General features: G+C 43.7%; 1 protein-coding gene across 6 annotated transcripts in view; it reads left to right on the top strand.

Annotated features, from left to right (window-relative positions):
• Window positions 1-20783, top strand: part of dab1a (DAB adaptor protein 1a) — a 353945-nt gene that overhangs the window by 297676 nt on the left and 35486 nt on the right. For all 6 annotated transcript variants that reach the window (XM_049588158.1, XM_049588163.1, XM_049588162.1 and 3 more), the window contains 2 exons: window positions 2464-2562; window positions 17665-17796. In XM_049588158.1, coding sequence (XP_049444115.1) covers window positions 2464-2562; window positions 17665-17796 — 231 coding nt within the window. The remainder of the gene's footprint in view (window positions 1-2463; window positions 2563-17664; window positions 17797-20783) is intronic.

Raw genomic sequence — 20783 nt, 5'->3', positions numbered from 1 at the left:
CTTTTTCTCTGATCTCCCCACCTCTTCTTTCATACTGCTCCTCCCTCTCCTTGCCCGACTCGCTCGATTCTCTGATCTCGCTCCTCTCTTTTCTTCTCCTTTTGTGACTCACCTATGCAAATGGAGGTGGGGTGAACATAAGCGGGAGTTTCACCCTTAGATACACTTACAGAGTTATAAATCAGTTGTGTTGTCGTGTCATTGTTGCAATTTTACTTTTTGCTGTACCTGCCTTGTCTGATTTTGTCAGGTATTATTGATTTCCTGCATTTCCCAAGATGCATTTCAGTCAACTAAGATATATAAACCAAAAAAAAAAACAAAACAAAAGCATGTGTAGGCTCATACAGAAGTAATCCCTCTCAATCAGAAGGTCCACCCATTACTAAAAGTCCTCTACTGACCAATCAGACTGCAGTGTTCACAGCTCCACCTTTTAATACCAGATCTGTGTGCTAGGTACCCCAACAGAGGGGGGACCAAACATGGGGACTAGTGCTGCATGATTAATCTAATCGCAATCGCGATGTCAGGCTGTGCGATTACATAACCGCATAAAAGGCTGCGATTTGCGATTTAATGTAAATAAATATTAACATGTGTACCTGTGAACGTGACTGCCTCTCCTGTAGTGTGTGGAGTTTGTTGACATCATGTCCACAAGCTATCCTGGTGTGTGTAGCACGTATGGTCAGGTGACCACCCAGCGTGCAGCGTTGACCAACACAGACACTAAAGAAGAGCATGAGCACGACCATGAACAGGCTGAGTTGGTGGCGAAAAAAACCCAACGTCTTTTATATGGCGATACTTTGGATTCAGGTACGGCGACGGTGAACAGTAAAGGCCTCTACACATGATCAGCTGTAAAACCGCTTTGTGCTGGCTGTCCTGTTGTTTGTCTACGGAGAGGGTGGCCTGGCAAAGCGGCACCGCTACCCTTGGCGTCGCGCACCGCTCGGATTTTTGGCCCGAGCACTGCGCTCAGAGCTGAAATTATTTGAACTTTGACTGAGTTTACCTCTGACCTCTGCGCTGCACCTGGCGGTGAGCGAAGCACGTTGTTCTTATCATGTGAAGGCCACTTAAGACGTGCTGTGTAAAAGTTTAAAAGTTAAAAGCCCTTTTCACACAGCGCGCACAAAGCGCAGACCTCTGCCGACGAACCCATTCATTGTGTATGTGCTACCGCGGCACAAGAGCGTACCGCTGAGCTGAGCAGCATGCGAGAGGGAGCATGGCGCGGCGTCTGCGCACCGCCAGCCTGCGCTCGAATTGAAATTTTTTTAATTTCGCCGCAATGTGCTGTGACGACATCTCGGTGTGTCCAGTAGCAGAGGAGAGCCTGAAGTAGACCCGGAAGTGGTCACCATGGAGCTGTAGCTCCTGAACGAGCCTGTACTCCTCCAAATCCTGTCTTGCGCGCCTTGCTCTTCCCTTTTTCTGTGCTCTATCTGTTGTGGGCGCCGCGAAAATCGCGCTCTGTGTGACAAAGGCTAAAGTCGCCACGTCCCGCGGCAACACGACCAATCTATATCAGCACTTGAGACAGCACAGAGAAAAGTAGGAAGAGTGCATGCGAGAGAAAGCCGAGCCGAGTGACGTTAAAGACAAAGAGACAACTGAAAGCCATCAGAGGCCAAAAGAAAAAAAAAAAAAAAAAAGCTACCAGAGCCTCATAAAGCAACAAAGCACAGTTATGCAAACATTTGTAAGTGTCACAGGGAAATCACGGACTCTGTAACAAACTATACAATAACAAATGAAAAATTGAGCAATTTTCGGGTTCAGCCCGTGTGACATGCTGCTGTGTTGTGCTATGGCCTGAACGCAACACAGGCTCGCTCCGCTGTGTGTACAGTGCCGTGCTGCGCTGCTGTGTGAGCAGCGTGTTTGACTGTGCTCAGTCTGTTGATGGCTGACTATTTCAGGTCAGGTCAGTGCCCTCCTAATATAATGTAGGGGAAACACTGAATCAAGCAAGAAGACTTATTATATTGTAATTGCAATTGCAATATTGTCTACTCAAATCGCAATCGCACATTTTTATCAAGCAGCACTAATGGGGACGGTACAGAACAGCTCCATTGGAACCATCCACAACTTTTCACAGTGGAAACGGAAAAAATATGGATTATTGAGGCTACTGTGGAGGAAAAATGATCTCCCCACCTCTGATGAATTTGTCTTTGACCATTAGCTGACTGATTACAGAGTGATTCTAATTCAGGATGTTTATTGTTAATTTTGTAGAGCGTTATATTGACTTACTGACAAGTAAAAGAAAAATGGATAATCCAACAAGAAAATGGTCTTTTGGGAGAGACGGGAGCCAAAAGAGATGCTCTTCATGGATTTATCTTCCAATGACGCTACTCATGTGTTTCTGACCTGCTTCTAACATGACTGTTTACTCTGTGTGTGTGTGTGTGTGTGTGTGTGTGTGTGTGTCTCTGTCCTCAGGGTATAGCTGCAGCAGCACGGTCTAAAGGAGAACACAAACAGAAGGTGTTTCTGACCGTTTCCTTTGGAGGGATCAAGATCTTTGATGAGAAGTCAGGGGTAAGCTCAGACGCAAATGTGTGTGTGTTTGTGTGTGTGTGTGTGTGCCTGCATGCAGTGTTTCTGTGTATGCGTGTTTCCTCTGTTAATGAGGCATCTCCACGAGAGGGAGGGGCCCCCGGGGAAATCAGGAGGCCCTAATTGAAACCCTGAGAACAAGGCCTCCGTAGATGAGAGAACATGGCTATCCCATTGTCTGCCTCTCAGAAAACAGCGACAACACTGGTTCTAGATTATGCTCCAGGATTATGCATTTTCAGTCTTACATGGCTGCTTTTCTGGTTGACCGGCTGGATCTATGCAGGCTTTGCTGTCCTACTGATGTCATTCCTCCACTTGTTTTTAATCTCTCATTTCCCTCTGTCAGTCGGTGTGCCAGCCATCTTTTTCTTACTGTTCAGTAAGAGATCATAGAATCACCTTAATGACATAAATCACAAAAGAGATATATTGACAACGTAGAGATTTACAACAGTAGGACCTGTCATAAACAGAGGACACTCTATGGAGAGATAAACTGTGAATTCAGTTGTTGCAGAGCGACTGTGCTTGCAGCTCAAGGGAAAGTGGCCGACAGAGCGTAATGATTTCTTTCTCAAGGATCCTCTGACAGGTATTGTCCAGGTTCGATTCCCCAATTGGCCATACCTGTCACAGTATCCTTGAACAAGAGAGATATAATGCCTACACTCCTCAGGATACTTAGCGCTGCCGTTAGAGGACAGCCTCACTAAAAACGCCATTTTGCCTCCATTTGTGTAAATAAAGGAAAATTAAAGCTGTAGTTGGTAACTTTAAAAAAAAAAGTTTTTGGCATATTTTCTTAAACGGTCACTGTGTCGAACATATTTTAATGTATTTTTTTAACTGTAGAATGAGAAAGTTTGCTCTGGCTGGTGGTCGGTATTTGGTTTTGGCTTGAGTGTTTTTAACATGAAGGCCGGGTCACAATCTTTCTCTCCATGGAGGACTCTTGCAAAAGCCATTGGGAGGACTATGAGGGTGCAGAGCAACATAATTTTGCAGGCTATCTGTCTCCCATACTACTCTCAGGCTATCCACCTTATTTTCAAACACAGAAGTAAATAGTGATCAATTTGTCCGTGACTTCCGGTCAGCTGCTTTCCCTTATTGGAGCTAACGGTGCAAGCTAATTTTTTTTCAATTTTCAATTGTTTGTTAGTCAATCAGTTAGTTAGTTAGTTAGTCTGTGTATTTTATAATAATAACTGTGCCCATGTTTCTGTTATCCGGTAATTGCCAGTAAAAATAATTCCCTCTAAACGCGAATAAATCACACGTCTATCAAAAACTATGAATCAAAAAAGCACAATCTATCCTGAGTGAGACAAACTGCTTGATCCCCGTCTCCAGTGTACCAGCAGAGAACCTGCAGAACCGAATCAGCGAAAAAACACACCAGGCTACACAGCCTCTCTACCTGAGCAGCTGAAGCTGCGGCTCGCACCCTCGACACACAGACACACAGACGGTGCTTCTGCATGCCAGCCAAACGTGTGCTCAACTGTGAGAAATAAATATGTGAGCTGTACGCTGCTTTTCTATCTTTCTTTCTTTCTGTCAGCGACATACACTCCTAACACAGGACGGGTTGTTTTTATTGACTGAGTTGATTATTAAGCCACAGAGATGCGCGGATCGGCTCTGATAGCACCTGATTCACCATGTACGCATCAATCATCCAGCCGCACCCGTCTGCAGCTGCACGGACATTTCCACTGCTCTGTGTAGGCTAAGTTACCTTTTAAATTACCTTTTAAAGCTTTCCAGGTGATTTATTCTTTAACGATTAACTTCAAATATTTGAAGTTAGTCCTTTCAGTAATGTAAACATTTCCATGCGCGCAGTAATGTCACGGTAGCAAATACCGTGGGACGTTTACACAGTGGTCAAGAGTGCTGGACCGGAAGTGTTGCACAAAAAAACGAAAGCTGGCTGCGTTCTGTTTTGCTGAAACTTATTTCAGTCAGGAACACTTTAGTGAAAGAAAACTTTATTTCCATTGCAGTATTATATTTGATGGTATGGCTTTGTTCTGGGGCCTCTCTGCCTTTCCTAGGCCTACGCAGTGAGCTTTTTCCACACGCCTACATGGAAAGCTTTAAGGTGGAGAGAGCACACCTCCCTGCCCTTCCATGCGCCTACATGGAAAGCCTAAGTCAGGGAGAGCAGCAGCAAAGACCCCCCGGGAACAGAACAGAGCAGCATCAGTGACAAACAGAAATGACACTGATAAGTCAGACACAGCATGAAAAGGAGGAGCTGGGGTGGAGGCAGGTTGCAAAGCAGCTTGCAGAGGAAGCAGCAACAGTAGGCAGGTCAAAGTAGTTGAAATCAGGCGCTCTGAATGAGATTTACCAACTGGTTGCATAGAAAGGAATCATGTGATCTATCAGCTGACTCCCTTCCATCCATCAATCAGCTGATCCATCAGTTGATTGGGCTGTTTGAGATCAGCTGATGTAGCCAGGATGTGAGCTGAGCTTGACATCGTGTCCTGCCTGAACTAACACTATGCTCAATTTTTTTTTATTAAAGTTACCAACTGTAACTTTAAATCCCAGGGACCAGTTGCACTAAACACCTCAAGTTTTCTCCTTAAGTATGACACTTTAGGCTAAATTTCTTCTTAGCTGAGGGATTTACACAGTTGCACAGAATTCCTTATAAGGTTTCCTTTGTTAAGGAAAAACTCATTTACTGCATTGACAGAGATTTTACAGCGCTACAAGTTTCCATGAAGATTGTTTGTTCTTTTGGACTCGTGCTTGTGACGCCTGTTATTGTCTCACAAAGTTGTCTCATAGTTAGATGGTGAAAAAATGGCAGAGGAAAAGAAGACAAGAGAACCATATTGATCAAAAGATTATACTTCTGGAGGAATACAATCATAGAAAGGACACACTACAAAGTAAATTGGATCCCCAAATACCAGAAATCAGAAAACGATTGTAGGAAGAAACAACAAAAATGAATTCAGTCAAATGTAAAGTGAACACTCTTCTCAGGCTGTTAGTTTTTTCCAGTTACCACAATAACTCGATCATGTCGCAGTTAAGATAGAGTCAGAGATACCTTAAGCTTTTTTTTTTTTTTAACACCTTGTTTTGGTTGCTAAGGTCCTTTGTGCAACAGTCAAGGGATTCCTTAAGTTTAAGGCGAAGACGAGAAACCATAAATAGTTAGGTAAGCATTTTAAAGGGGAACTAATGTTTTTTTTCAACCTGGGCCCTATTTTCCGATCTACTTTTGTCTAAATGAGTGATAGGATGTTCAATATGTGACATTTCTCCAGTATGAAGCTGGGGCTGACCTGCCTGCAGCCCGTGTGCACGCGCTATATTAAATAATAGGGCACTCAGACAGCGTCAAACAACGTCAAAATACGTCCACTAAAAGTGCATTTTTTTTCACACAGATAGGCTTGGATTGTTATATAATTATCCGACAACATAACGGAAAGGAGAAGTGAACGTGTGTGTTTACCTTTAGCTGGATTCAGACATGTTCCTCTGCCTGTTGCTGCTCCCTCTCTCTCCTCGTCCGCTCTTCAGTTTCAATGAGCTCTGCATCCGTGTATGTCCGTGTGTTCTCCGTGTTCAAATAAATACGGGCGCTCATCAAATTCAAATGGCTCATCCAGAACATGTCCGAATGCAGCTAAAGGTAAACACAGATGTTCATTTCTCCTTTCCATTATGTTGTCAGATAATTATACTAATAATCTGAGCCTATCTGTGTGAAAAAAATGCACTTTTAGTGGACATATTTTGACGTTGTTTGACGCTGTCTGAGTGCCCTATTATTTAATATAGCGTGTGCTCACGGGCTGCAGGCAGGTAAGCCCTAGCTTCGTACTGGAGAAATGTCACATATTGAACATCCTATCACTCATTTAGACAAAAGTAGATCGGAAAATAGGGCCCAGGTTGAAAAAAACATTAGTTCCTCTTTAAGGAAATCTTAAGGAGAAGACGTAAGGGGGTTTTGTGCAACTGATTTATTATGAGGAAACCTGAACTAGGCCTTTAAGGATAATTGTAACTTCAGGTGTTTTGTGCAACCGGCCCCAGAAACTTCCAGAAAAAGCAGCTACAGACTGCAGCAGGGATGACATTTTTCTGCAGGCGGACTCAGATGTCAGTGTCGCCCTGGTTCCCTTCCCTGGTCCGTGAAGTGTAAATGCAAATGCCAGAAGTAACAAGCTTACGTCACCATACACTATGGTTGCATGACGTAATGTCACCACCACTGCGAGGCTGTAAAGCTGTGCTCGGTGTGGTGACGTTTGTAGTCTAAACTAGCCACTTGTTAGCGACCCCTTTTTTTAGGCCACGTAAAAGCTTCAAAATGTACAAGTGGGATATTTACTGATGTGTTTAATATCGTAAAACAAAACAAGAAAGTCTCTTAAGCTTGTGTTAACCACAGACCTTACTTCAGGCATCGAACCAAAAACCCAATTTAAAAGACCCATTGACTTCAAGACGAGGGAACCGGGAGTGATAAAATGGCAACTCGTTTACTGGTTTTAGGATTCATTCCTGCGGCACTCTATGAGGTGTTCAGTTTGCTCACTGTGGCCCACCCAGATCGTCTGTGCATGTTTGACTTTTTGCTTTGGCAGCTCCAGTGAAACAGCCTTATTTTTAAAACATAATACAGCATTAACATCTGCTGTTGTGTGCGTCGTGTAAATATGCAGAGTGAGCTGTCGGTTTAACTCTGCTCTGTGTGGCTGTCAGCGGATCTGATTGTGGATGTAGTCTGGTTTAGACATAATTTGATGCTCGCTGCTCCACACCTGGCTTTAGTGTCTGAGATTTACACCTCGACAGGAGCTGGATGTCACTGCCACTGTGTGTGTATATGTGTGTGTGTGTGTGTGTGCTTAGCATTAATTCAAAAGTGCAGGGTATTAGACAGGCAGGACACAGTAACCAGTGGCCTCCCACATGGCAGCCATATTGCATGCAGCCAAACTCATCCCTCACCAGTCCAATCCCTCTTTTTTATAACCCTCATTTCTCTTCGTCTCATTCCCCATCCCGATGCCACGAACCCTCTGCACTGAAAGATTGAGGGGGATAAAGAGAAAAAACCAGAGATAGATAGAGAGGTGGAGAGTCAAAGGGGAGACGGTGTGGAAGAGAAGAAACAAGAAAAGGGTGTGAAGAAATGAGGATGTGAAAAGACAGATAGAGGGAGGATGGGAGGGAGGGACAAAGACAGACTGAGACAGAGTTAGAGGGATAGGTGGAGAATCAGCGAGCATATGTCAAAGTAAAGCTCTCTACAGGGAGACCTTGTCCTCTGTCTCCGCACATTAATATTAACTATAGAGATATGCTGTCCTTACTATCAGTCCTTCAACCACTTCTAATGGCTAGGGAAGGAGGGAGAGGGGGAGACGGAGAGAGGGAGAATGACTCTGCTGAGGTTCAGGGATCTTGACAGTCTCGTTCCCCTCCTGTGCATCAGTCAGCCGGATGGGCGGATGGATGTATGGGTGAACGAATGGATGGATGGCCTCTCTCTTAGAGGAGGGAAGGTCGTGCAGGATGGAGGGAGGTGGTGCTTGAGATGGAGGAGAAGAAGAGAGGAGACATTAATCTAGCAGAGGGCAGACCAGCATGTCTCTCTCCCTCTCTCTCTCTCTCTCTCTCTCTCTCTCTCTCTCTCTCTCTCTCTCTCTCTCTGTCAGCTTCCCCCCCAAGACACATACACACATAGAGACACGTGTGCACTACCCTCTTCAACCCTTTTTGTCAGTCTCGTCAGGGCCGCTGCACCACGTCAGGTCAAGAACTCACAAGAGTGAAGGGCTGAGCTCACCGGCCTGCTGCTCCCTCGGAGAATGAAATCAGAAAGATCAAATTAGTCCAGTTCAGCCGGCAGAAAGGATCATGTTAAAAAAAAAAAAAAAAAAGTACACATGAGGGAAGGCTATGTAGAAAAGACCCTGGAGCACAGTATTCATATGGAGGCTACCCAGAGAGGCAGCTGTAGCAAGGCAAACAAGACAGAGGATGGTATTAACTGACAGATCCTTCCATGAATTCACTTTGGGTCCTGTGTTGACCAACAGAGACCACCCCACTTACTGTATTCAAGGAAAACTTCACCGACGAAATGATCTTTTGTATATCAGTTACTTACCTTGAATTGGTGAAGAAACCCCCTGTGTTCCTCACCATGGTCTACACACACATTAATCCCCATTCAACCCAACATTCACCCCCCAAGCTTGACCATCAAGTCATCTCCCCCTCCAGTAACCCCCTGTCATTCCTCTCTCCACTCCTGATTAAAGGTATGGCACGTAGCTACTTCCATGTTTCAGATGATACGTCATGTTTGTCGTCGACCAATGAAGATGAGTTTACATATCACCTTGGGTTCGTCCTTCACCTTCTCAAAATGATCCCACACTTTGGATTTCCTGCCCGACATGTTATTAACTAGCCTGTGGAATAACCGCAGGTACCAGACCTGGAAATTTATTGGCTGTACACATGCCGTGTCTTTAACCGCCTGGAGGTCAGGCTCTGGGTGTTTGCAGCATGACTCCTGTCTGACTGCTGAGCATGGCCTCTTCCTGTGTCTGTCCTTTCAAAGTAAATTCCCACATGGTCCAGTCATATAGGTTTTGATTTATTTTGACAAGGTGCAGCCCCTAATAGAGTTTCACATTTGTTTGTGTTTTTGTTTTTTCTGCAACTAAGCGACCAGTGAAATCTTGCCGACTAATGACCCTTCTGTTTGACTAATGTTGACCATTAGGGGGCAGCCCTGCAGAAGTGTTTTTAATAGTAAGGTTTTAGCTAAAATACATGTGTTTGGGAAGTACTGAGCATGCGACTGGATAAATGAGACTTAGATTATACTGCACAAATTGTGTGAAGTTTGTAGTTTAGCTGTTTGTTAAATGCAGCCCCCCTTTCACTACAATTCATCGAGAATTTTCTCGGTTTTTGGATTCTTCGTTCACTGTGGAGGCATGTAAGAAAAATGTTTCCCTCACCAATTCAAGGTAACACAGGGTGAGTAACTGATATGGGTAAAGTCTTACTTAAATTAGAAGGAGTGGACTGAGGAATGACAGGGGGTTGAGATTGGAGGCTGTGATGACCTGTGGGTCAAGCTTGAGGGGATGAACTGTGGGTCGAATGGGAATTAATATGTGTGTGGACCAGGAGGTGTCATGGCAGGGAACACAGGGGGTTGGACTCAGGGTGAGGGCAAGATCTCAAGAAAGCAGAAGAGAAGACAAGGGAGCAGAGACCGGTTTTGTTGGGCCAGATAAGCCCCTCATGTGTCTTCATTCTTTCAGACAAATTCTGAGCCAGCTCTGTGTCAAACTATTAAGTTATCAAGCATTATTCATAAGTAAGGTTCTGCTTTTGTGCATGTGTATTTGTGTCTGTGACTGACTGACTAACTACAGCAGTGCCACCTCTTACAAAGAGCTAATAACACCTCAACTCTAATCCCAGTCCTGTCCAGTTGGGCTGGAGACTGGACAGCCTCTGAAGGCCCTCTTATGACGGTCTCCCCTTCAAGAGGATGATGTGAAGAGCAGGGACAGAGTGAAACAGTATTCTACTGCCTCTCCTCCTCCCAGCCTAACAGGGAATATCTTGGTTCAGTGGCCAGCAACTGCTGAAGGGCACGCTGTCCAAAGTCCCTCAGAGACACTGACACTGTGTGTGTGTGTGTGTGTGTGTGTGTGTGTGTGAGAGAGAGAGAGAGAGAGAGTGAGAGAGAGAGAGAGAGAGAGAGAGAGAGATTGTGAGAGACGGACTAATAGTGCATAAACAGTGCTGGAGAGAAAAGAAGAGAGAGTACACAGTCCGTATTGACTTTTTTTGATACACCCACCTGTGTGTTTTTTGCAAACAATCCACTTCCCCAGAGAATGCATCTGTTTAAGCAACTTTGAGCGGCATCTGATAGTTGATGCTGCCAGACATGTCGGCTCCAGCAGCGGCCACCCTCCTGGGATTTAATCTCACTGTTCTGTCCAAACTTTATCAAGACTGATACAGCAAAGACATTTGAATGTTTGCAACAAAAACAACAGCAAGTCACAGTCTTACTGGCAAAAAATGTATGTCGTGTTATCAAGAGACCTAAAGAGAATAATGACATCTCGTGCCAATTACAACTGGGTACAACTGTCTTTTTGTAGCATACAAGGCTCCCACAGATCCTTAAACAGTCTTAAAAGGCATTGAATTCATTCATCTACAAATGAGGCCTTAATTACTACTAACATGTCTTAAATAAATCTTTCAATAGTCCTAAATGCTCAGACATGGGAAGAAGGATTTTATGAATCTTAATTTCTGACGTTGCATTTTTAAATTTCAAATTAATTGGTAACCAAATGCCTCTTGCAATAACATCACTCAGATCAGGATAGCGGAACCGACAACACTCATATTTTGTTTGTCACCGGGATGCTCAGAGCAGACGATCCACTGTACCATGGATGATACGGGGAACTTCATATTCAACGACCACCAGTGTAGTTTTTTAATCCACAAAACTTGTTCGGGGTATCGGAGGATAACAGCTCGCCTGATTTTTCCATACACTTGAAGTGCATGGAACCCACGTCCAAAAAATGTAATAAAACTCCACTCTTGCATTTCAAAAACGTCAGAATGGCTCGTCCGTTGTAATTGCCCGAAAGCCACGGCATGCAAAATTGACTTGAAAAGACGTAATTTACTTCACTTTTATAGTATAATTTCTCACCGTGGTCTGTTAGCCTGCAACTCGCGAGACTCGAGAACAAGAACAAGAAGTACAAGAACGTTCTCGAGTCTCATGCGAGTTGCCACGTAAACACAGCAAGGCTGCAGGATTGGATTACGATGGATGAGCCATCACCAGAGGGAGATATTTTGTGACTGTGGGACATCTGAGCAGCAGCAAGACAAATCCCCCTATGGAGTTCAGACACTGGTGGTAGCTGATGAGGCAGATGAGGCCGATGAATCTGTAAAGACTAGGTGGTGATGGGGAGGTGGAGGGCGAGAAAGCAAGAATGAACTATTGCAGAGAAAGAACCACATTTAAAATGAGGAGCAGTAAGATGATAGGCTGATAGAGGTGTGTCGCTGTGCTATTGGTTGATTGTGAATCAGCTGAACACTTAATTGACCTACCCAGACAATGACACCTAGAGATAGTGAGTGAGCATGAATGCAAGGAGTGAGTGGCAACGTGAGAAAAAAACTTACAGCCTGAGCATGAGAAGTATTGTCTTCCTGGCCGAACTTTCAGTAGAGCTTCATTACAGGGCAGTACTGTACATATGAGGCTTGCTGTATTGTATTCAAGAAGTTTCCTAGACAACATGATGGTAATTAAGGCTGTGGAATCTCACATGCAGAGTGAGAAACTCAAAATTGCCAAGAAAACCCGCCAACAAATGCCATGTATTTCTGAGTTCTGCTTTACCCTCGTCTCTGGCACACCTCTTCCTCTAGTTCTGCTGCCAGCAGCAGGGTCAGGACTAACAGATTTTTGAATAACTTTTGGGTGTACGCCTACACAGAAAGCGGAGGTACTGTGGTGCCTAAACACTGGGAGAAAACAATAATCATACAACTCAAATGATGGAGTAGGAAAGTGTTCCCCGCAATGTTCCCAGACTCCGAAATATGTCTGTTTGTGTTTTTTTTCTACAGTTTTGTTATTTTAAAATTGGCCTTAAAGTTTGTTCTGTATGGCATTGAAAAACAAAGTATTTCATAACTGTACTAACCCTGGTGTAGATAAGAGAAAAATCTGCAGCAAAAGTTTGAGTTCCAATTAATTAAGAAGGGCAAGGTTGTTCTATTCATTATCTCTTGGTGACCAAAGCCACACAGAATGTTGCTTGAGTGCTGCTTTGAAAGCAGAAAGATTACTAAAATTTATACTTCCATCAAATTGATTTGAAGATTTCATTTGTGTTATGTGTATGCATGCAATGTACCAAGAATTAAAATTAAATGCCCAAGGTTGTTACGGGAAATTCCAAAAGCCCAGTTTGAATTCTTATGTTTAGCCGTACATTTTCTGCCAACTTGAGAATGAAAGTGCAAAGTTCATTCCACAGTCAGCTTCATCACTGACGTCACAGTGTTACCCATTAGAATGTGCGCAATAATATTTTCTCGACAAATCTTTGGCAGTAAAATAGATTTGTTTTCTGTCGAGTAGAGGCCAGGGTAAACTGCTGCCATGAATAACCAGTGGCATCCGTACCACACCTCCTCTACACAGCACACATGAAAGACCAGATGCAGTCTGCCAAGATCCCTGTGGAACATTTTCAACACTTTGTTAAATCTTTACATCAAAACACTGGCTAGTATAGGCTGCACCTGACAAACTAGGTACTGACTGTAAGTATATGTAAATTGTCTCTGCTCTCTGAGATGTAGCTTCGACCAAGATGAAGCAGTGCAGTTGAATCTTTGCAGTCGTCTCATTCGCTTCTCGCTTTGAATCAGAGTCCGTCTTTGTCACCTCGCCACCCACCCAGAGATAATTCAATAACCCCTGCAAATGAGCTGTGTGTGTGTGTGTGTGTGTGTGTGTGTGTGTGTGTGTGTGTGTGTGAGAGCACATGCACTGCCTTAGATGTAATTTTCATGTCAATCAGAGGTGATAATAATAATCATTACTCTAATTATTAAATTTAGAAGACACAACTCATACAATGATTATCTATTTCTACTGAGGCTCTTAGTGTGTGTGTGTGTGTGTGTGTGTGTGTGTGTGTGTGTGTGTGTGTGTGTGTGTGTGTGTGAGAGAGCAGCAATGCCCCCATGTTAAATTGGTGTCACTCTGCTCTGCCATGTCTTAGGTCTGGAATAGCTTCAAAGAGAGCAGATGTGTGTGTTTAGCCTCTGATGTATAGAGCTACAACCCCTAGCATGCACTCAAGGGCTACTGGGTCATTATGTTGACTGTGTGTCTTTGCTCCCAGCATGCAGCTGGCACACACAATAACAACAAAGCAGACATTTAGTGTGACTTAACAGAGGGCTATTGCATATTAAGTTGTGAATTGTGTTTGTGTGTGTGTATGTGTTTGTGTGTGTTGTGCGTGAGGGCACAGATGAAGTGATCAAGTCGACAGCTTGCCGAGCTGTGATTGTCACTGATCCCCCCTCTGTCCTCGGGAAAAAACAGTGCCATCTGCCACAGGCAATGCCAGCTTGGCACTCCCCACCCAGGCTAAACTAGAGAGGGCACGGGAGCTAGGAGCAGTTCAATACAGGATACAAGGTCTCCGTGTGAGAGGGTTTGTCTCTGCATGTACACTTGGGGGAGTTTTCGTCACACAGGTTTTTGAGGAGGCGTACAGCAATTTGGTGAATTCTCTGGTTGCATTTTGAATCTTTGTGTGGGAATGACGTCTCCAGTGTTTTAGTATCAGTTTGTACACCTGAGAGTTGGCTCAGTCACTTAAGTTCATGTGTCATTCATGAAAGTTACCTGGTTTCAGATCTGTAAATTGATCCACTCCACCAACTTTGAGAAGAAATAAAAAATGACCAATGAGCGCCGTAGGGGCACTAGCAACTAGTAACACTAAAGGCCCATTTATGCTCAACGTTAAATACGGATCTGGATACGGACGGAGCCTTCTCTCCGTGCTCTGCGTTCATTTCATCCGTATTTCTGCACGTTTCCATAAAGCTTACGGATACAGGCCAAACGGAGCAGTACCACCGGGAACCATGGAGGCAGTGTTGCTGTCACTACCTGATACATAGCTCTAGTGAGACACGAAGAAGAAATAACAATTCAATTTCTCTCTTCGGCAGTACTAGAGAAAAGAATTCTCCGTCCTCCAGTTGCGATGTATTTAACGGCCTCACCGACCACCGCCTCCTACAACGCTGCCTCTGTTTTTGTCTTTTATGCAAGAGGTACATTATCAATATCTCCTCCACAGTCGCCATGTTTGTTTTTGAGTTTGTTGTTGTCATAAACTTTCGACTCTGGGCTGCCTCCTGGTGGATATATTGGTTAACATCCATGCCAACGTAAAGGATGCATGGAAATATGTGGGCAGTGACGGTAACATCGTTTGAAACGGACGTATACATTTTTGTACGTAAAGGGAGCATAAATGGGTCTTATTGCTGAGTGCCACAACCAATGAGGAGTGAACACTTTGGCTGCCGTAGACCAGATAGATGCTACTATCAAGGCTATTCTAAAGCCCCGCTTCCACTGAGCAGTTTGGTACAGTTCAGTTCGGTATGCTTTTTTCCCATTTCCTCAGTGAAAAGTTGTGGATGGTACCAACAGAACCGTTCCATACAGTCCCCATGTTTGGTCCCCCCTCTGTTGGGGTACCTAGCACACAGATCTGGTACTAAAAGGTGGAGCTGTGAACACTGCAGTCTGATTGGTCAGTAGAGGACGGTCACTCTGCTCAGGGCTGAGTTGTGTCTGGTTTTGAGGCTCATGTAACCACTGTTCATACTGTGGAGAGTTTCATTAGTAAACCCTAACTATAAAATGAAAGGATGTTTTGCTGCCTCTCACAGCAGCTGGAGTCTGAGAAAAAATGACTTCATTCACTGGGCCGACTGCCGGCAACTTTTAAGGTGGAACGTTAACTTGTAATGTTACTCAATGCATGAGTTGATGACGTGAATCCATCAGCACACCTTAAATTTCACTGTGACAACTTTGACCATCACTTTAGTTTTTATATTGTCTCTCTTGGATGACATACATTTACATAAGAATATATATTAATTTCAACCGGATTATGTGAACTGCATATATCCCAATCCTCAGTTGGAGCGTTGTTCCTGTGGGCTACAGCAACACTAAACCCCTGAGCTTGCCTGAGAAGGACTAAATGCACAAAGCTGCTATTTTTAAATGTCCCATGGAGAGAGACTCTCACTGCAGCCTGTTCTATTTCGTTCTGAAAATGTCGGCATGTGACCTTGTTCTGTGGACAATACACGGGGAGCATAAATACAGTGAGTGCTGGACAGAGCAGTGAGTGACAACACCTGCCCACACTGTACTGTTTGTGGCAGAAACACTAAGCAGACCTAGGGTCTAGGTACCATGTCTGAAGGGTTAGTTTTGGTTCCAAAGCTACCATACTGAAAATGTTTTGTGCAGCGGGGCTTAAATTGACATGTCTTATGAGTATTGTCCAACATCGTAGTTTGTTTTTACTTCACTCTGCTCCACTCTTAAAACCTCAGCAAAATGGGTGTGCTGGCATGGCTACGCATCAGCGTGGACTTAACATGACATTAGATTCAGGTGCATACATTAGTCTCTAGTGATTGGTTAAGGGGAAAATCAATCTCCCTCCCCCAGGGGAATTGGTAAGAGTTGAAGCAATGTCAGACTGAAGACAGGAATGGAGTGTAACGAGCTGACAGTTCTGTTTGATATCAGGCAATCATGAAATGTTACTTGCAAAGCAGTCTCTTTGTTACCTCCTGGACTGATAAATGAGGCCAACGCCATAAACTGCTGTTCCTTGTACTGCCACTTGAGGCTTGCACCTAAAGTGAGTCGATCCTCATAGAGCCAATCTTAAAAATGCCCAACTTTACAGCATAAATAAACAGCCTGCTAACCAAAAAGGGTTTGGTGTCTATAGGTTATTTCTAGGGACGCACCGAATATTCGGTAACCGAATATATTCGGCCGAATATTGCAAAAAAAACACACACATTCGGTATTCGGTGGAATAAGTGAAAAGCAAGGCCGAATAATAGCGGCGTGTTTTGATAACGCAATCAAACAGCGTGCGGTGACGGACGGAGTAAAATGTCGGCAGTGTGGCGATATTTTACTCTGTCCGTCACCGCACTCGCATTTATGACTAAAAATAGTTTTGTGCAAGCAAAATAAATCATTCAGCACGCTGTGTGAGTACAGATTTCAACCAGCAGCAGAAACGAAAGGCGAATCCCGCCGGTTGTGGGTTGAACGGGTGTCACACACAGACAGGAATGTATTCCTGTCAAATACGGCGGCCATAGTGCTTCGCGGCGCAAGATAAGGCTTACTGGCGACGGAGAAGTCCGGCTCCTATAATGTCCTCTTCTTGGCGTCATGACTGCCCAAAAGTACCTGAACAGCCGAGCCGTGGTGGCACACAGTATGTGGCGTGTCAGAGAAGAAACGAGCCGTTCACATTTCTCTCTTTGTGGCAGGTAACTAACAAACCTCACCGCACTTTAGGGACTGTTCTTTACTTGTCAGGGGAGGAGGGTGGCTGGTTGATTTTTATTTCATTTATTTATTTTATTTTGATCCCCCCTATGTTAATCACTTATTGATGCTGTTTTTGAAGTATGAATAAGTCAATAAGTAATTTATTCCATTGAAATATCATTGATGTATTATAGAAAAGTGATTTATCTTTTTATAAATGACAAAAGGCACATCTGCCTCATTTTTGCTGTGGTATTGTGATACTACTCCCAATTTTGGTACCGTGACAACACTAATCTGGAGGGGGTCATCTGCAAAAACTAATGAAAAACTAAACAACGGTATTCGGTACTCGGTATTGTGCCAAGCGTTTAATTTTATTCGGTTTCGGCTACAAATTTTCATTTCAGTGCATCCCTAGTAATTTCCCCCTTTATGACAACTGTAAAGGGATAAATTTTTGAATAAGTGATCCTTTAAAGGTTTGTTATGCTGTCGATTAACGGCCGCTTTAATTGCCAGGCTGTCTGTGAGGCATCACCACAGTCTATAAGTCAGATCCGCCCCTCGCTCCTCCAATATGGTCACTTTTGGCTCCCATAATCAATGATGGTGACAGCCTAAATGCCGAACTCAAGGCTTCAAAATGGGAGTGAAGAAACTGATAGGTGACTTCACGGTGGTTACTTCCATTATTGGTATACAGTCTATGGAATAAAGTCAACATATGTAGCAGACAGTTCCTTGTTATAAGCACAAAGTCGTAAATTCTAAAATAAAAGTAATAAAAAAAATACAACTGTAATCTTTTGTTTGTTGGCTGTCTGAATCATTTATTAAACATCCTGTGTCTCGTGTTCCTACAGGTCCTCCAACACCACCATGCGGTCCACGAGATCTCCTACATTGCCAAGGACATCACGGACCACCGAGCCTTTGGCTACGTCTGCGGGAAGGAAGGGAACCACCGCTTCGTGGCAATCAAGACCGCACAGTCGGTCAGTGTCAGTGTGTAGGCAACTGTGTGTGCATTTCAGTGTTTCACAAGCGTGTGTACATGTTTTCCCCATGCACCCGCTGTGTGTAGGTTAATGTATGATTCAGCGGGGTCTTTTCTCAGTAACACGAACCTCTTGACATTTAGATAAGGACCCTTGAACATCAGCTCATGTTCCTTTGTGCCGTTCATCAAACAAACTGTTTACCCTGTAGAGCTCTAGTTTTTGTGTGTGTGTGTGTGTGTGTGTGTGTGTGTGTGTGTGTGTGTGTGTGTGTAAGGTTTCACATTCAGCCCTGCAGCCACATACTCTATATGATATTGAGTACCCCTCTTGGACCTGTTATGATTGTTGTTGCTGTTGTTGTGTCTATGTGCCTGGCTTGTTTAGTCTGGATCCAGCTGGCTCGCTCTGTAGCCATATTGATTTCCCATAGTGAGTCGATGAGGGTTTGAGTGTGTGTCACCGGCTCTAATGGCATATCCATCCTCCCAGGGCCATGAACCGTGGCTCTTTGACTTAGACAGATACACACAGCCTCACACACACACACACACACACACACACACACACACACACACACCAGGCTGTACTCTACAATTACACCAACCTGACTTGCACTCAAAAAATGTTGCTAACAAATGCTACTCTCCAGAGCATAGTAGCACGAGGCTAAGCTCTCATCAGTCACCTAAGCTGTCATTTACCTGACGGGTGCCTGAGGAAAGGTCACAATTATATTTTACTCACATTTTCAGGATTTGAACCCACCATCACTCGTACTCAGACCATTAGTCGTGGAGCAGACGATGAGAGGGGTGGAGGCGCGGAGCTTATGGCAGAGGCTGAGGCTGTAATTGGAAAGTAACCACTTTGATGTGAATTAACAAAGCGTCTCTGTCGTCATGAAGACTAAGACTTAAGGTTGTTCCGAAAAAGGCCAATTTAGGGGTACATTCGAAAGTAATTGGCTTACCACTCAACTCGAAGTCTCAGCACAAGAAGGACGTGTTTTATTTAGCAAGTTTTAGTGGAGATGGAAGGACACTAATTGTGTTAGAAAGGCTTTCGTCCACAGACTCTAACTTCATCACAGTCTTTGTTATAAGGTTTTTTAGAAAAGTTACAATTGTAATTAATATGAAAAGATCTATTTGTTACGAAATCAGCTTTGTATCCAATTTATTGAAAGGCTACAGAGAGTTTAAAGACCTCTTAGTGTCGGTCTAGACATTTAGACTGGGTGTTTTTAAAAAGTTATTATATCTAAAGTTATTAAATCTTTTATTTTAGTCTTTTTGAAAAAAAACTGAAATAAAATTACTCCCATAAGAGCAAGTCATAACAGCAACCACAGATGAAAAATAATGTAGTAGTTGGTTCAGCCGTGATTGGTGAGTGTCGCTTTCTGCTGTTTCAGAACAAGCTTTAATTTACTACTAATGGAAATATATTTAACACTTACCAAACAAAAAACACCCAGTTTGTAATGTGCAAGGTACATTGACGTGCAGTGCTCCACCTGCTCTGCCACCTGCACATATGACCAATTAGTTCTGCGGCCTGACTCGAATCTGCAAATCCTGTAATAAGCCATGTGCTGTTCAAATAATTTGGTTAGGCAGCATACTTAAAGTCGGTGGGTTCAGTTGTGGATTGGCGGTTTGGCGTGGCATCTGCAGTGCTATAGGTGCTTTGCCGGACCATCGTGGTAAAGAAGGAGCTGAGCCAGAAGACAAAGCTTTCGATTTACTGGTCCATCTACGTCCCAACCCTCACCTATGGTCATGAACTCTGGGTAGTGACTGAAAGAATGAGATCATGGATACAAGTGGCCGAAATGAGTTTCCTCTGTAGGGTGGCTCGGCTCAGCCTTAGAGATAGGGGGAGGAGCTTGGACTTTCAGAGTGAGCTTGGCGTAGAGCCGTTGCTTCTTTGCGTTGAAAGAGGTCAGTTGAGGTGGTTCGGGCATCTGATCAGGATCCTCCTGGGCGCCTCCCATGAGAGGTGTTTCAGGTGCGTCCAACTGAAGGACGCTGAGAACGCCTTGGGGTCCCCTAGGAGGAGCTGGAAAGTGTTGCTGGGGAGAGGGATGTCTGGAATACTTTGATCAGCCTGCTGCCCCCACGACCCGGCTTCAGATAAGCAATGGAGGAATGGATAGAGCACACTTAAAATTATTTTTATATTTTTGGACATTTCATACATATACAACTACGATATCATATTTCAAAACGATTCAGGAAATGCATTTCAGATGAATACTTTTTATGCCTCCACGTTGGCAAAAGCAGTGGCCGGAGGCATTTTGTTTTGAGCTGTCAGTACGTTCCATTCTTGTAAAAGCGATATCTCAATAATGTCATGAGGGAATTTCTGTAAATGTGGCACCCACGTCCACTTTGACGTAACAATGAACTGATTAGAGTTTGGTGGTCAGGGGTCAAGGCCTCTCATTCTCATGAACACGATAGCTCAAGAAGACCTTAAAGTAATTTCTTCAAATGTGGCACCCACGTCCACTTGGACTCAACAATGAACTGAATAGAATTTGTTGGTCAAAGGTCACTGTCACCTCACAAAACTTTTACAACTTATTACAAAATTAGAATTGTCTAATAGGATAAGATGACAAAGTGATGACATTTTATATCCAAAAGGTCAAAGGTTAACTTCCCCGTGACATCATAATAGTCTTTAAAAACACTTTTCTAGCGATTACTCAATGCCGTATCTCAGGAACAGAAGGGAAGACATGATCGGATACTGAATTGGTGTCTTTAATATTTAGTGTCCACTTTGAAACTGTGCTGATTGTATAGATCAGGGGTCGGCAAACTTTACCATCAAAAAAGCCATTTTTGACCAAAAATAAAAATATGTGTGGAGCTGCAAAATATAGTTGAGCCTTGTAATGAAGGTAACATAGCCTATTAATTCTAAATTAGCCTATACTAGCAATCTAAATTAGCATTCATTAATATGTT

The sequence above is a fragment of the Epinephelus fuscoguttatus genome, linkage group LG10 (assembly GCF_011397635.1).
Source record: "Epinephelus fuscoguttatus linkage group LG10, E.fuscoguttatus.final_Chr_v1".
Classification (NCBI taxonomy): domain Eukaryota; kingdom Metazoa; phylum Chordata; class Actinopteri; order Perciformes; family Serranidae; genus Epinephelus; species Epinephelus fuscoguttatus.
The sequence above is the reverse complement of the archived record's forward strand: the minus strand, read 5'-3'. Positions and strand labels throughout refer to the sequence as shown.